This window comes from Antedon bifida, chromosome 4 (genome assembly GCF_963402885.1).
Source record: "Antedon bifida chromosome 4, ecAntBifi1.1, whole genome shotgun sequence".
In the NCBI taxonomy this organism is placed as follows: Eukaryota; Metazoa; Echinodermata; class Crinoidea; order Comatulida; family Antedonidae; genus Antedon; species Antedon bifida.
The window spans coordinates 9,178,550-9,196,485 of NC_136229.1; the positions used below are offsets into that span (position 1 = coordinate 9,178,550).

The 17,936-nt window shown below is 33.3% G+C and overlaps 1 protein-coding gene across 1 annotated transcript; it reads left to right on the forward strand.

Annotated features, from left to right (window-relative positions):
* The first annotated feature begins 1,550 nt into the window (after positions 1–1,550).
* LOC144839475 (uncharacterized) lies at positions 1,551–11,293 on the forward strand. Its single transcript, XM_078694848.1, has 6 exons — positions 1,551–1,791; positions 6,511–6,667; positions 7,214–7,273; positions 9,467–9,586; positions 9,872–9,994; positions 10,412–11,293. The coding sequence occupies exons 2-6, from the start codon at positions 6,512–6,514 to the stop codon at positions 10,451–10,453; spliced, it is 501 nt and encodes a 166-aa protein (XP_078550974.1). The 5' UTR covers positions 1,551–1,791; position 6,511; the 3' UTR covers positions 10,454–11,293.
* Positions 11,294–17,936: the final 6,643 nt, after the last annotated feature.

Below are 17,936 nucleotides of genomic sequence, written 5' to 3' on the forward strand. Positions count from 1 at the left end.
GACATCATGATTATTACAAAGTGGGATAGCATATTGCAAAGTGTGACACCATTTTTATTACAAAGTGCGACAGCAGTATTACAAAGTGCGACAGCTTGGTTATTACAAAGTGCAACAATAGTATTATTTATTCCAATGTTCGACAGGTATACAAAGTGTGACGATTAGTGTTATTATTATTATTATCAACTGCCGACATGAGTGCATTGTGCATGTGTCTAGATAAAGATTCCTTTAGATCATTAACAAGGGCATGGATTAATACAAACCACACGAAGTTAAACAAAGTCAGTCCAACTTGACAATTAGTGTACGGAAGTCATGTAATCATTCTTCTGATTTGTTTACGGATAAGGCAAACTAAAAAGTCACCTTCTATTGTGAGTCAAGAAAAAGTGTATATATAGGCCATAATATCAAAATCTTTCATAATTAAATTTGAATGCCATACTACACTCGACAGAAATTTCTAGTTCCCAAGTATTCAAAACTTTTACTTCTATCTAGGTACTTATTTTGGGAGCCCACGGTTTATTTTTACTTATTGAATGATTTTCACACCTGTGATTACCTTATGACTCCTCAAATTCAAAGACAGATATGTGTATTAGGCAGAGATACTGAGCGCCTAATGTATAGGCCGGCCTGCGATTTTTGTTCGTACATAAGTTGTGGACCCCATGTGAAAGATAGCCGAACTACTTACTAAATATAACTAAACCTAACCCTCTAAATAATCTCTCTCTCACAATAAGGTAAAAGAAGTAGCTCATGGGAGTCGAACCCCATACATCGACATATATCGATATATTCTTACGTCACACCTTATGGATATGACTAAGGAATATTCATGTTTATTTTGTGACGAGGGGTCCCCAACTTATGTACGAACAAATCAATTGCATCAATTTCATTTTTCCAACCAGGATACTAGGGTAACGGGACGATTCGGCCCTGAGACGATTCGGCCCGGGACGATTCGGCCCGGGACTATTCGGCCCGGGACGATTCGGCCCTGAGACGATTCGGCACACTTAAATTTATCGGCTTTGATATGCATTTTATAAGCATAAAATAAGCTTTTTCCCCAAACTTTATTTCCAGAGAGACTATGGGGTAGTACTACTAGGGATAAAGATGCAATAAAGCAAACATTTTAAAACATTGTCGAAAATGATCAATTTTTAGTCACGCGAACGATGTAAACAAGTTACGCCCTCTGTTGGCCGCTTGGCGAATTCACGAAATAAACAAGGTTTTCGAAGTAATAAATTGAATATAAAATTACGTTTTTTTAGTAATTTATTATATGTATTATATCAAAATTGTCAATATCAATAAAATACGGATTGTTAAACACCTTTAAAAACTTGATAAATACCCAAAAAAATGAATATGAATTTGGTCTAAAGTGAGACGTTTCGGCCCACAAAGTGGGATGTTTCGGCCCAAAAGTGGGCCGAATCGTCCCACCAAAAGTGGGCCGAATAGTCCCGGGCCGAATCGTCTCAGGGCCGAATCGTCCCTGAACCGATACTAGCAGCGTCAATAACAACCGTGACCTTGAAATAGTAATTGATGTATGACGTCATATTGTATTGTAGGACCACAATAGGATCACAATATCAAATCCTGATTGTAAACCGCGAACAATACTATTATATAATTTATCGGTTAACAGTGATTCTAGCACGCTAGCAGTAAACAGCGTACCAGTATCTGTATCATAATACTTTAGGCCTACTGATAAGACGTCTTAATATTTTCGTCTTCGTGGATTCTTCGTTAAAGGTAGGCTTTGTTATTCAAGGTTTTACATGACAGACCGTTTTAATATTATAATTCCAATGTTGAAAGCGATATTCCATAATATCCACGGTGAATGAATTAGTCCAAGAGCATTAGTTCATAAGTATAGGCAGACCCGGACATTTCTGGTAACAAGCTAATTTTTTCAGGAAAGGTCCAGAACTATGATTGGAACATCATACTGAAAGTCCTGAAAAATCCTCCTTGTGCTCTCCGAGAAATCCAAGATGGCGTCCAATATGGCTGCCATTTTAATTAGTCTATAACTTTGTAACCGCTTGTCATAGAGTATTGGTTTTGGTGGCAAATAGTTCACAGTATATACATTCCTATTTGCTCTAACAGAAAATTTGGTCAAAAAATGGCCGCTACTACAGTTTCTTGTAGTTTGACCTTTGACCTGGTCTTATATTTCGGTAATGGCTTGTCATAGAGAATTGAGATTAGGCCCAAATTGTTCAGAACATGCATATTTATATTTGGTGTAATAAAATATTTTATCCCAAAATGACCGGAAGTGAGGTTATTGACCTCTTATTGACCTATTCAAATATCTTTTACCGTATCTCACGAAATATTTGTCGTAGGGCATAACTTTTGGTGTCAAATTGTTTGGAACATATACATTTCTATTTAGTCTAATACACCAATTTCCCCTAAAATGCTCGGAAGTAAGTTAATTTATTGAAAATTTAAAAAATCAAAGAGCTGCATAGGCAAAGTATATGAAAGAGTTAAAGACAAAAGGGAACATAGAAAAGCAAACAAAGACAAAGAAATAACAACAGATAAAGAAAAATCCAGAGTCAACATTGGTTTACCGTATGTCGAAGGGATGACTCAAAGGCTAAGAAGAACATTGAAACAGCACAATATAAATACATATATCACTCCCAAAAACAAATTAAGAGAAAGTCTCGTTCATCCTAAAGACAAGATTGACAAAGATCAACAGTGTGGTATAGTCTACCAAGTAGGTTGCCACAACTGCAAGAAGGTATACATAGGGGAAACAGGCAGAGCATTAAAAACAAGAATAATAGAACACAAAACAGACGTGGAAAAAAATACGGTAGGGACAAGAACCAGGAGCGCTCGCCACTCACAATCTAAAATTCTACACAAATCAGCTATCACAGATCACGCCACCATAGAAAATCACATACCGGATTTTGAAAATACAAAAATATTAGACAAAGAACAACACTACTTATCAAGAAAAATAAAAGAAGCCATTTGGATAAGAAAAACAAATATGAACATCAACAGAGACCAGGGAGGACATGAACTGAGCCACATCTATGATGACTTAATAAAAAGGGACACCCGAGCATCCAAAGGGGGACACCAGCAGAAAGCTGAACATCAGACGAAAGATGGCGCAAGTCACCGAACTATGACGAATGACAGAACATCATGTCAACGTCATTTGCGTGATCAAGGCTACTGAAAGTAGCTGAAACGTAGCAAGTAAGTACTTGTCAACTGGTTTAACCAAAAAGTTAACATTGATTTATTTAAAGTATATGAATACTGTAGATAAAATCAAAAACAAAATTTTAACTCTGCCTTAAAACATGTTTTGGGCATAGCACATCATCAGGTAAAGTGAATTGTTACAAAAAGAAAATATAAAGTCAATAAATTACAAAGAACAACTGTCAGTGGCTAATCAAAGTTGGTTAAGTAAACAAAAGACAATTGGAAAATACCTATGTACATGGCACATATCCGGATTGTCAAAAACAAATGTCAAAGACCCTTTATCTGCAATTTTTAGATTAGATTTTTAAACGCGACTCTATAGCTCACGATGTCGGTTGGTAAACACTAACTCATATTCATATTTTTTCATTATTTTGACACTGGATATTAATACTTGGAGGCAAATATAAATGTTTTTAAACATTTTTCAAAATTGTTTAACATTTTCAGCAATTTATGTCGGTTGGTCAGCCGGTAATCACTAACTCATATTCATATTTTTTCGTTATTTTGACACTGGATATTAATACTTGGAGGCAAATATAAATGTTTTAAAAAAATGTTCAACATTTTCAAACATTTTCAGCAATTTCGGTCAGTCAGTAAACAATTACTCACATGCAGCCATGTATATGGCCTTGTTGACTTATTAAAAATAACGCATTTTGAAACATTCCTTGTTTTAAATATTCGTTATATGGTTTATTTATGATAAAATGAGAATGTACCCTAGGTATTTCGCATCAAACACCCATGCATAGACTTTTTTTTCAGATTTTATTTGGTACTTGTGGAAATCGATGAAAAATAGATTGAAAGACACGGGCAATGATCCCGGTACCTCTCACATATTAAAGATGTATTGTCCCCCAAAATCATGAAAAATAAAGATTTTTAAAATCGGACTTTGAATAGGCCATTTTGCAGTTTTAATGAAGTTGTTCACTTCCATAAGAAAAAAAACGGGGGAAAAAAAATTATTTCACCTATAAAAAGACAAAATAAACAGTTAAATTACCCAAAAACTCATTGTCTTCCAGACAATTTGACCATTTTTTGCTTTAAATTACATTTTTCTCAGGTAAATAAATTTTTTTCAGACCCAATTTTTTGTGAGAGTGAATAACTATTATGTGACATTAAAATAACATATTCAACAAAAAAATTTAAAAAAATATTTTTTTAGGGGGACAATATATCTTTAAGTGAGTGCTCTACCATTTGAGCTAGTCCCCCAGTTACATATTTAACTGTTCAAAGATGAAAAAATTATCGCCATATGCCCTATAGCCTATAGGATTTATTATATATTTAAAATATGCAAAAGGGTCTTTAAATCACTGTAACATTGATCAGCAGCATTTTGTTACAGTCATTCATCATCTGATGTTGCATCTTCAACATCTTGGTGTTTGTTGCTTTTTTCACATCATTATCATCATGTTCATCTGTATAGGTGTTGTTGCATGTTTGCCCAAAACAGTTATGACGTTAATTTGTTTTCATCTTTAAACAGTTAACAAGTTAAAGTCGAGGCTTGCCAGTTAGAGAACATTCAAGAGTGCATTCTCTTTTAAAACAAGGAATGACCTGGTTTCATGCTTCAAAATGCATTATTTTTACAAATAAAATGGTCTATTACATTTGTTTTTGACAATCCTGAGTATAATACATGCCATGTACATAGTGTAGTGTTTGCCATTTTCATGCGAAATGTATATGACCTGAAAATTTCATTTTCACAGTATCATAAAGTCTATACATTTCCTAAATTACATAAAAGTTATACTTCTATGAACAAAAATAATTATCTGAATTTCTATAATAAAATAATAAAAATAACGACGTGATTTCAACAAAGCACTAATTCGCGTATGTAACGCGAGTTAAAGACGAATAAAGCATTTAAAATGTATTCATGACATCTACATATGGGTGGCATTTTGTAGCAATAACATTTCAACCATAACTAGTATGAGAATTTACGTTTCCCTGTTTTTTGGTCATGTCCATTTTTTGTAACAAGTGTTACCGATATTCTTTGTTCTATCGAAGTAAAATTTACCCTCAAGGTTATTGTTGAAAACAACAAAACACTCTTCAACTACCCAATAAAATGTAACGCCATTTTTTTGTTTACTTAACCAACTTTGATTAGTTATTGACTTGATATTTTCTTTTTGTAACAATTCACTTTACCTGATGATGTGCTATGCCCAAAACATGCTTTAAGGCATTTTTTGAAAGTTGAAACTTTGATTTTATCTACAGTATTCATAATACTCTGCCTATGCAGCTCTTTGATTTTTTTAATTTTCAATAATTTAACTTACTTCAGAGCATTTTAGGGAAAACTGTTGTATTAGACTAAATAGAAATGTATATGTTCCAAACAATTTGACACCAAAAGTAACGCTATACGATAAATATTTCTTGAGATACGGTAAAAGATATATGAATAGGTCAATAAGAGGTCAATAACCTCACTTCCGGTTATTTTGGGATAAAATATTTCATTACACCAAATAAAAATATGCATGTTCTGAACAATTTGGGCCTAATCCCAATTCTCTATGATAAGACTTTACCGAGATATGATAAGAACAGGTCAAAGGTCAAACTGCCAGAAACTGCAGTAGCGACCATTTTTTGACAACATTTTCTGTTAGAGCAAATAGGAATGTATATGTCCTGAACTATATGACACCAAAATCAATACTCTACGACAAGCGGTTACAAAGTTATAGACTAATTAAAATGGCAGCCATTTTGGACGCCATCTTGGATTTCTCGGAGAGCACAAGGAGGATTTTTCAGGACTTTTAGTATGATGTTCCAATCATAGTTCTGGACCTTTCCTGAAAAAAATAGCTTGTTACCAGAAATGTCCGGGTCAAACTCTAATGCTCTTGGACTACTATTAGGCCTACTATGAAATCCCCTGTAGGCCTAATCATTGTGCGCAAAGTTCTAAAACTAAGCACATAGCTCACAATTAGTATACCAGCAAGTATAATTCACAGCCATTTGCCTAGGGCATATATGACTGAGGCCCTGAGAGGCGATGGAGTATGTTCCGACACAACTTTAGTAGACTATGCTTAATTTATTATGTCAACCATGAGGAGGCAACGTAAGGACGTATAGACCCAGTTGATAACCAAGCTTAATCAATGTATCGTTGTATATTATAGATTCCATTGTGTTTTTTTCTAGAATGTGTGGTGGAAATAATTGGTTCTTGACGGTCGTCAAGATAAGTTCATTACTCTTGATGCTACTTGGCGCAGCAATCATTGCTCTTTCAAGTGTTACTATGTTGGATGACAATCACGTGTACGCCGGTATTCCTGGCTTAGTCATTGGACTAATCGTAAGTGTCTGAAAAAAAGTTAAATCAAAAGGGGAATTAAGAGGGAAAGAGACGTGGAAAGAAGAATGGGAGAGGAGAGAGGGAAGAGAAACCATGTCGGGTGATTCCACTACGTCGCACTGCCTCAGAAGATCTAGGCCTAAAGCTTGAGAAAATGATAATCACGTCAGAGATTAAAGGTCTATATGGCCAATGTCTCTCATTTGCAGCTATAGCGTTACGAATACAATAAGGTTCTGAGACTCCGCAGCAGTTTAATTTTTAATTTTTCTCACAATGGAGACCGAGTAGGCCTAATATCATGTTTTTGTACCACCGTGTGTGTCATCATAACCGACATTGTCGTGACTAGTGATTAATAAACACGTTATTGCTTAGCACAGTTTATTTGTGAAATGATATTTTTAATACATTTTGATAAGCACTAGTTCTTACAAACCAAAATGTGTTCTGCTTTCGAATATGCGCGGTGACATTTATTTCGGAGTTAATTACACATAATCACACATTTTGATATATATTATTATTATATCTATACATTTTCAGGTTGTTTTGGAGGGCGTCTTTGGCCTGATGTTTACTTTTAATCGACAGAATAGATGTCGGGTAAGTACAAACAAATACGATTAGTACTTATAGTTCACCGATATTAAACTTTCGTGGGTAAATAATATATAAAACAACAGTGCAAGTTTACCATATATTCGCGTAGCAAACTAGATATAGAATTCCAATTAATTACCATCAAATATTGAGAATGATCAAGTATTGGATAAAATAAATAAAATGGAAAATAATAGATTACCAAATATATGCGACCAAACTCAAAGATCGTGGGCGGAAAATGGCAAAAACTGTTCTGGATAATTTCGGTTGTGGTTATATGTGGAATAGTTTATTCAATGAAAACATTTCATCTATTATTTCACAAATAAATGAAACAATTTTAGCATTAATACACGTCTCAATTTTTACAAAAATTTTAAATTTGACAATTTTTACGAACCTTATGTCTGTGATTTAAGCTGTAAGTACATTAATACATACATACATTAAAATTAGAATAGTATAATATGTTTTGTGATCAATTAAGATTAAAAAAAGAAAATCCTGTGTGACCGAAAATAATATAGATTTTATTATGTGAAATGAGCCGCCGTGAGCCCATTGTTCACGGAAATAAAAGAAAGAAAGAATAAAATATACACGTATCATAATCATTCATTTTCTCACGAGTATAAATCTGTATTATTGTTGATAATGTATTGATTAATTTTTTTTTTTTTTTTTTTTAAGCATTTATTTACTTTCAATATCATGGTAACAAAATAAAAGGTGATACATATTATGACAAAGTAACATTGAAAGAAGGCTTAATCCCGAAGAAGAAGGACTTGTGTTGGGCAAGCCTGAAACATAATATAAAGTGAAATACAGTAGTAACAAATTTAAGAAAAAAAAAAAATATGTTTTGATTACATTATATGCAATAATAATATTTCATTAAAAAAAAGTAAACGAAAAGAAAAAATTGAAAGTGTATACAAATTAAGCAGAAATCGAGCACAGAAAGCAGCAAATAACGAAACAGGAACAACATTTTGTTAAATCTAGTAACTTGAAATTAAAAATTGTTTAAGTTTTGAAGTAAAAGAATTACGAGAAATAGAGTTTAAGAGGTTTGGTGGTATTTTATTGAAGAATGTAGGTCCTGAATATAAAATATTGTGTTGGAAGTGATTAGTGTTATGATTAGGTATATTAATTTTACAATGTCGGAATATACAAATGAGCCTTGTTGGAACAAGTTTATATCTTCAACTTTGAGTAAGTTTAAATTACGGAACAGTGGGGATGAATGTGAGCGAGGTGGGGAGCCAGATATAATCCTGATAGCCTTTTATTGAAGAATGTTAATTTTGTGTAGAGTGGATGTGCATGTGTTTGTCCAAACAATGTTACCATAACCCCTGCAGCTGTCACTAGATAGAGTCTAACTGACTATCGCAATGATTAGTACTGTTGACATTTTTGAAACTGAAATATTTGGTAGGCATACAACATACATGTATTATTCTATTAATTGATAACACATGTAATGTAAACAACAACAGCAACAACAATATAAATAAATAAATAAAATGATAAAAATACCGTAAATCTTCTAATTGTAACCCTGGGTTATTATTCTTTGATTGTTTTTTAAGGTGGGTTACTATTAGAAGGGGGTTACTATTAGAGTAGTGGGTTACTATTACTAATCTTAAATTAGGCACCTGAAAATAGTAACCCACCCCCAACATTTCCGGTCAGCAAATCATAGAAAAATAATAAAACAGTACGAATAAACAAATTTGGTTGAACTTTAACTTTATCTTATAAACTCAAAAACACTCAATCCTCCCCCACTCCCGAGATCAACATGCATTATCTCCTTATTTTCAAAATACGGCTGCATCATAAACGACCAGTCATTTTGTCAATACTTTTTGTGACTCTAATAGTAACCCCTATGGGTTACTATTAGAGTAGTGGGTTATTATTATAGATTGACTTAGGTAGGTAGGTTATTGTTAGAAGGGATTACTATTAGAGTGTTGGTTACTATTAGAAGATTTACGGTAATCAAAATGGAATAGAAGTTTCACAGTGGTTTGAAGTTTACTATTACTGACATGGATATTATTGTTGTTCTATGCTTACTTTGTGTATATTAATAGCTCAAATTCATAGGCGGCGACACTGGTACCGCATTAATTTCGACCAAGATGCTATTTTTGTGTATTTTAATTTTGTTAGAAAATAACTGCTCTCGTGTTTTCAATTGTGACAATCGTTCTGTTGCCATTTTGGATGACTGCATTCTTGCTTTACTGGGCGGTTAACGGTGCTCATATATCAGAGTGTGGAGAAGGATGTGTAAGTATACGCACTGTCTGGTATATTTCTCCCATTTTGAAATAAAAATAACCAATTTCCAGATAATACGATAAAATACTGATATTGCATTTCTTTTTTAAGTTGAGGAGTCTTGATAAAAATCACACAATTATTATTATAATTACAATTTGGAAGCTATGGGAAATTTGTCGAAAAAATAAGTATAGGCCTATTATTGTTTCTAAAATGTCGTCATATCCAATATGCACAAGGTATGCCTACAACATGGTACATTAACATGCTTTAACATTATCATTTTTACAGACAAGTTCTGATACGTATATCACCGGCGGGTCGACTCCGTTGATACTTGGACTCGTTGGTATTGTGCTGTCGATTCTGCTACTTATCAGGTCTGCTCCATGTGCCTGCTGTGGTGATAATATGGTAAATGCACAATGAACTCATAATAAATCCAAAACAAGCTTACCAACGTTGAGCTTGAAGGGTAGGAGTGGCAGGGGATGGTGTGTGGAGATGTTGTACTGTAAACTGGAGAATGGGTTTAGGGTTTCCACTACTAGGATGCAGCGCAAGGACGTAGGCGCACTGTAAATGATTTGATCAATCACGACACGTGGATCATCCGAAACGTACATTCTGATTGGTCAACTCACTTGTGTTACGCCTACATCATTTCATTATGTCAAAGATTAACGATTGTATCTGCCCAAAAATATTGGGTTGTTTGTTCCTCCATCGATCCGATTGACCTACTGTCGAAAGTATCTTAAATCGAAAAGTGCCTCACATTAGTTTTATTTAATCGGGTGCCCTCAAACTTTTCTGTTCGTTTTTTTACAGGATTCTATTGACCAGCCTCATATTGTGTTTACCAAAGCATGAACACGAGACAGCTTCAATAATCAAATGTGTTTTACTGTTTAAACTACATTGTAAATAATAATAGATAAAGTATATCCAGCGGAAGATGAGATCAAGACAACATTTTTAAAGAATATCCCTTTTCTGTGTTTTGGTATCTTCAATGTTGTAGTGTAGTAGAGTAGGCCTGAGGAAAATGTGTAACATAGCCGGCCTCAATAGTACAGTTAGGATTACCGTTTTCGTGTAATCAATCAACGCCGGCTCTCTTTATTATATAATTATAGATTATTATAATTATTATTAGATTGTTATATTATTTAGTGAATTGGTTTGTAAGGTCCAATTTGGTAACTTCATATGTCCCTATTAAGTCTAGGGACCAATTTGGCTACTCTTTGAGGTTATAAGGAATAAATTGTTGAGCCATTTGGGCCACACCTTAATTTGCTATAGCCTATATAATTATGTATACTCACCTGTTTATGTTTAAAGTGTATTTAGTTATGATCTAGCCTGAATTATGAGGCATTATCATTATTTAGTTTGTATAACTTTACTATTATTGTTTGCTATTGTCTTATTACTGAGAGATATTTTTGTTGTTTCAGTTCATCGGTTTATGAATGGACATTAAAGATTCGCATTAACAGTGTGCTTAAAATTATTGATTTGGCCAGAACATGGCTATTATTCAATATCATAACAAACATTGTAATATCGCTGTTCAAGTGTTGTTGGTTATTGATCCTACCTAAGTTACACACTCAGAAAGCCTTTATGGCATGTTTTTTTAAGAACCGTGCATTTTTTGTTGGAGATAATATACCTACATTACATTAAAAACAAGAATTGAATACATTATTGTGTCCACAATTTGTTTATTTACACAGTGACAGTACTTATAGCGATTTTGTTTACAAAAATAAAAATATTTGTATCTACCTGCTTTATTTGATAATTGTCAAATCGACTACTGTATATTTTTATGAATAATTTAATTGCTAAATTATATTTCATCACCAAATATGGTTTTAATATCCACATTACGCTTATAGTAAGCGACTTTTTATTTCTTTACACTTGGTAGATATCTTTATATATGTTATTGTGTGTATAAAATGTGGAAATGCACTTCGACTACTTCACAAGTAGTTGAAAATGTTACAAAGTGCGACAGCAGTTATTACACAGTAGACAGTAGTATTACAGTATGTGACAATAGTATTACAGTGTGTGACAGTAGTATTACAAAATGTGACAGCAGTATTGCAAAGTGCGACAGTAGTATTAAAAAGTGTGACAGTAGTATTAAAAAGTGAGACAGGAGTATTAAAAAGTGTGACAGTAGTATTAAATAGTGTGACAGGAGTATTAAAAAGTGTGACAGTAGTATTAAATAGTGTGACAGGAGTATTAAAAAGTGTGACAGTAGTATTACAAAGTGCGACAGCAGTGTTGGAAAGTGACAGTAGTATTACAAGATTGGTGCGACAGGAGTTATTACAGTGTGTGACAGTAGTATTAAAAAGTGTGACAGTAGTATTAAAAAGTGAGACAGATATCTTTATATACGTTATTGTGTGTATAAAATGTGAAAATGCACTTCGACTACTTCACGAGTAGTTCAAAATGTTACAAAGTGCGACAGCAGTTATTACACAGTGTGACACTAGTTATTACAGAGTGTGACAGTAGTAGTACAAAGTGTGACAGTAGTATTACAGTGTGTGACAGTAGTATTACAAAGTATGGCAGCTGTTATTACAAAGTGTGACAGCAGTACAGCGCATTACAAATAGTGACTTTTTTTACAGTGTGAGTCCAGTTAGTAGATATTTACCACAACTTGTATTGACGTCATGCCTCCTCAAAAAGAAATTCTTTACATTATTAACAAGGATTATTGCCAACCACACCAAGTTTAAATATACTCAGTCCAATAAATATATAACTCAAGTACGATGATTAATTGTTACAATCTACCTTTATTTTATATATTATATATATACATATAAATTTGAGAATTATAATAAAAGTGGGAAGACCCCACACAAGACAAAAAAAAAAGTATTGATATATAACATCGCAATGTCAAATCCTGGTTATAAACTTCAGCCGCATTAAAAGTTATTCATTAATTCATCGGTATACTAGTGATTCCCCGCACACAAGCAGCGTAGCAGTTACATAAAGGTTGTTTTTTTAAATCAAGATTTTACCATTCTAATTTTATAAATAGTACCCATAACATATTCACGCTGTGTGAATGGGGTAGTATAGGCCTACCTACGCCTCATATGCAGTTCGTCATCCCCCAACCCTAATGTTACATACAAAACACAAATTGGTTTTGTTTAAATTTGACTCAAACATTTGGACTCATTTTGTGACTTTCTCTATCGGAGGTAATTTCAAGGGTGCTAATTTTAGTTAACTATATAATTCAATGTGCCTATTTATCGTTGCTGTAAACGACATGTATTATTGTCCTGCTGTACGTACATTTTGAAATCGCCAGTTTTTATTATACTGAAATTATATTATGTATTCGAGAACCGACCAAGATCGTACGTGAGCGAAAAGAGCGTACCATCTTGGCCTATAAGAGGCGATGGTGTAGAGTAAGCCTATTCCGACATAGGCCTAACTGATGTTTGTTTATGCTAATTCATTATACCAACCTTAAGTTTGCTTTCCACAGGACTCACGCAAGAACGTAGACTCACTGCGTAAGCGTGTTGACCAATGCAAAGAGTCCTTCCAATAAGTCATCGCTTGTGATTGGTCAAATCAAGTTTATTCAATGTATCGTATATTATAGATTCCACTGGGTTTTTTTTGTAGAATGTGTGGTGGAAATAATTGCTTTTTGACGGTCGTCAAGATAAGTTCATTACTCTTGATGCTACTTGGCGCAGCAATCATTGCTCTTTCAAGTGTTACTATGTTGGATGACAATCACGTGTACGCCGGTATTCCTGGCGTAATCATTGGACTAATCGTAAGTGTCTGAAAAAGTTAAATCAAAACGGGAATGAGGGATAGATACGTGGAAAGGAGAGTGGGAGAGGAGAGAGGGAAGAGAAACCGTGTCGGGTGATTCCACTACGTCGCACTGCCTAAAGCTTGAGAAAATGATAATCACGTCAAAGAATTATAAGGCCTATATTTCCAATGACCAATGTCCGTCATTTCCAGCTAGCGTTACGAATACAATAAGGTTCTGAGACTCCGCAGCAGTTTAATTTTTCATTTTTTGGCTTAATATCATGTTTTTGTATCACGTGCACCTTGTGTGTCACCATAACCGACGTTGTCGTGACTAATGATTAATAAACACGTTATTGCTTAGCACAGCTCATTTGTGAAATTATATTTTTAATACTTTTTGATAAGCACATTTATTTCGGAGTTAATTACACGGAGTACCGATCATACATTATATTTTTATTATTATATCTATACATTTTCAGGTTGTTTTGGAGGGCGTCTTTGGCCTGATGTTTACTTTTAATCGACAGAATAGATGTCGGGAAAGTACAAACAAATACGATTATTATTAGTGTTTATAGTTCACCGATATTAAACTGTCGTGGGTAAATAATATATGAAACAACAGTGCAAGTTTACCATAATATTCACGTAGCAAAGTAGGTATAGAATTCCAATTAATATTAATAATCAAATATTGAGAAAGTATTGGATAAAATAAATAAAATAGAAAATAATAGACTACCTTAATATAATGATATAACCAAACTCAAAGACCGTGGGCGGAAAAATGGCAACAAATTGTTAGGCGTTCTGGATAATTGCAGTTGTCATTATGCCTATGTGGAATAGTTTATTCAATGAACAATTTTACCTATTATTTCACAAAGAATTAGGGATTTTGCATTGCAGAAATCAAATGAAACAATTAGTAATAATAACACGTCTCAATTTTTACAAAAATATTAAATTTGATTATCTTGTCATAATCTTTGATTGAAAAGGGCGAGATTTTAAAATTAGAATAGAATAATATTATGTTTTGTGATCAATTAAGATTGAAACAAACATAGACCCCCATTATAAAGAAAACCCTGTATGAAATAATATAGATTTTATTATGTGATATTGGCCGGAGGCCATTGTTTATTGAAATAAAAGAAAGAAAGAAAGAAAGAATAAGTACACGTATCATAATCAGGCCCCTTTTCTCTATTTTATTGTTGATAATTTATTAATTAATCTCAAATTAAAACAGCGTATAATATGTTTCTCGATTTAATGTTTTTTTATGATTGTGTACAAATTTATATCTTTGTTAAACTTCAATGTCAAATGTCCATTAAATAATGAATAATATGCGCCCGAGTCCCCTTCAGCTGTCACTAGATAGAGTCTAACTGAATATCACAGTGATTACGTCGTGAGGTGGTTTCCCGAGTAAAATCAAAACGGTACTGGGTATGACCAACTAGCGTTCTTGTCACCAACTAGTCATCCATTCATAGTACTGATGTAGCAGCCTATCTGTACGGCGACCATAGAATGTGACCCGAGACATGACTAACCACGACTTTTAGTTGATAGAAGATTGAAAAAATTTGTTAAGAAAAGTTGTACTGTAGGCCTATGTGGATGTTTAATGAAATTATGTCAATAATGTTTACATATTACTATGATAAAAATAATAGGAATGGTAAAAGTTTCACAGTGGTTTGAATTTTACATGGATATTATTGTTGTTCTATGTCTACTTTGTGTTTATTAATATGCCAAAATTCATTGGCGACAATGGTACAGCATTAATTCCGACCAATATGCTATTTTTGTGTATTTTTATGTTGTTCTTTTTAGAAAGTAACTGCTCTCGTGTTTTCAATTCTGACTATTATTCTGTTGCCGTTTTGGATAATTGCATTCGGTTATTACTGGGCGCTTAACATTGCTAACATATGTGTGAGTGTGGAGAAGGATGTGTAAGTATAGACCACTGTCTGGTATATTTCTCCCATTTTTAAATAAAAATAACAAATTTCCAGATAATACGATAAGACACTGATATGACATTTCTTTTTTAAGTTGAGAAGTCTTGATAAAAATCACACAATTATTATTTTAAGTGAAATTTGTCGAAAAGATAAGTATAGGCCTATCATTGTTTTTAAAATGTCGTCATATCCAATGTTCACAAGGTATGCCTAATTGTACATTAACCTGCTTTAACGTTATCATTTTTACAGACTACTTCAGATACGTATATCACTGGCGGGTTAACCCCGTCGTTACTTGGAATCATTGGTATTGTGCTGTCAATTCTGCTTCTTATCAGGTCTGCTCCCTGTGCCTGCTGTGGTGATAATATGGTAAATGATGCACATTTAATAAACTCCTAATAAATCTAAAAGAACCTAAAAAATACAACGTTGGACATGGAGGGTAAGAGTGGCAGGGATGGTGTATGGAGATGTTGTACTGTAAACTGGAGAATGGGTTTCGGGTTTGTTTTCCACTACTAGGATGCAGCGCAAGCACGTAAGCGCACTGCAATTAATTTGACTAATCACAACACGTGGATCATCCGAAACGTCCCTTCTGATTGGTCAACTTACGTGTGTTACGACTACATACATTATGTCCAAGCTTAACGATTGTATCTGCCCAAAAACATTTGGTTGTTTGTTCCTCCATCGATTCGATTGACCTTCTGTCGAAAGTATCTTAAATCGAAAAGTGCCTCGCATTAGTTTTTATGAATCGGCATTCCCTCAAACTTTTCCTACTATCTATTATTATTTTTGTTTTCGTTTTTTTAACAGAATTCTATTGATCAGCCTCATATTGTATTTACCAAAGCATGAACACGAGAAAGCTTCAATCATCAAATGTATTTTACTGTTTAAACTACATTGTAAAATAATAGATAAAATATATCCAGCGGAAGATGAGATCAAGACAACATTTTTAAAGAATAGCCTTTTTCTGTGTTTTGGTATCTTCAATGTTGTAGTGTAGTATAGTAGGCCTGAGGAAAATGTGTAACATATAGCCTCAATAGTACAATTATGATTACCGTATTTGTGCAATCGATCAACGACGGCTCTCGGAAAAGTTATGTTGTTTATTTTATTTTATTATATATAATTATGAAACATGACAAGAAAATTACACACTCAGAAAGCCTTTATGGCATGTTTTTTTAAGAACCGTGCATTTTTTGTTGGAGATAATAGACCTACATTACGTTAAAAACAAGATTTGAACACATTATTGTCACTCCACAATTTGTTTGACAGTACTTATAGCGATTTTGTTTACAAAAATTAAAAATATTTGTATCTTTGTTTGATAGTTGTCTAATCGACTACTGTATATTTTTATGAATAATTTAATTGCTAAATTATATTTCATCACCAAATATGGGTTTTAATATCCACATTACGATTATAGTAAGCGACTTTTTATTTCTTTACACTTGGTAGTTGTAGGCCACACAGATATCTTTATATACGTTATTGTGTGTATAAAATGTGAAAATGCACTTCGACTACTTCACGAGTAGTTCAAAATGTTACAAAGTGCGACAGCAGTTATTACACAGTGTGGCACTAGTTATTACAGAGTGTGACAGTAGTAGTACAAAGTGTGACAGTAGTATTACAGTGTGTGACAGTAGTATTACAAAGTATGGCAGCTGTTATTACAAAGTGTGACAGCAGTACAGCGCATTACAAATAGTAACTTCTTTTACAGTGTGAGTCCAGTTAGTAGATATTTACCACAACTTGTATTGACGTCATGCCTCCTCAAAAAGAAATTCTTTACATTATTAACAAGGATTATTGCCAACCACACCAAGTTTAAATATACTCAGTCCAATAAATATATAAATCAAGTACGATGATTAATTGTTACAATGTACCTTTATTTTATATATTATATATATACATATAAATCTGAGAATTATAATAAAAGTGGGAAGACCCCACACAAGACAAAAAAAAAGTACGATGATTGTGTGTGTAGTCATTTTTGTTTTGTTTATAGGCTACGTAAGGATAATTAGATAAACTAAAATAGCCACCTAATTTTTACTATAGTATTTTACTACTATACTAGGTTTAATGAATTTTACTTTGAATGACCTCCAGAAATGTCTTCATAGACGTTTTTGAGTCAAGAATATTATATATATATATTTCAAATAGGCCTACCGATCTCTCATGTCTTTAGATGTTCCATCTGAATGCAATTAATTAGTGAGTAGTGTTGAAATTATTGAAAGTACACTCAACCAGGATACAAGCAGCGTCAATAACAACCGCGACCTTGAAATAGTATTGATATATGACATCGCAATATCAAATCCTGGTTATAAACTTCAGCCGCATTGAAAGTTATTCATTAATTCATCGGTATACTAGTGATTCCTCGCACACAAGCAGCGTAGCAGTTACATTTGTGTAGGCAGGCCTATTATTCCGTTACTTATAAGATTTGTTTAGAAATTTAT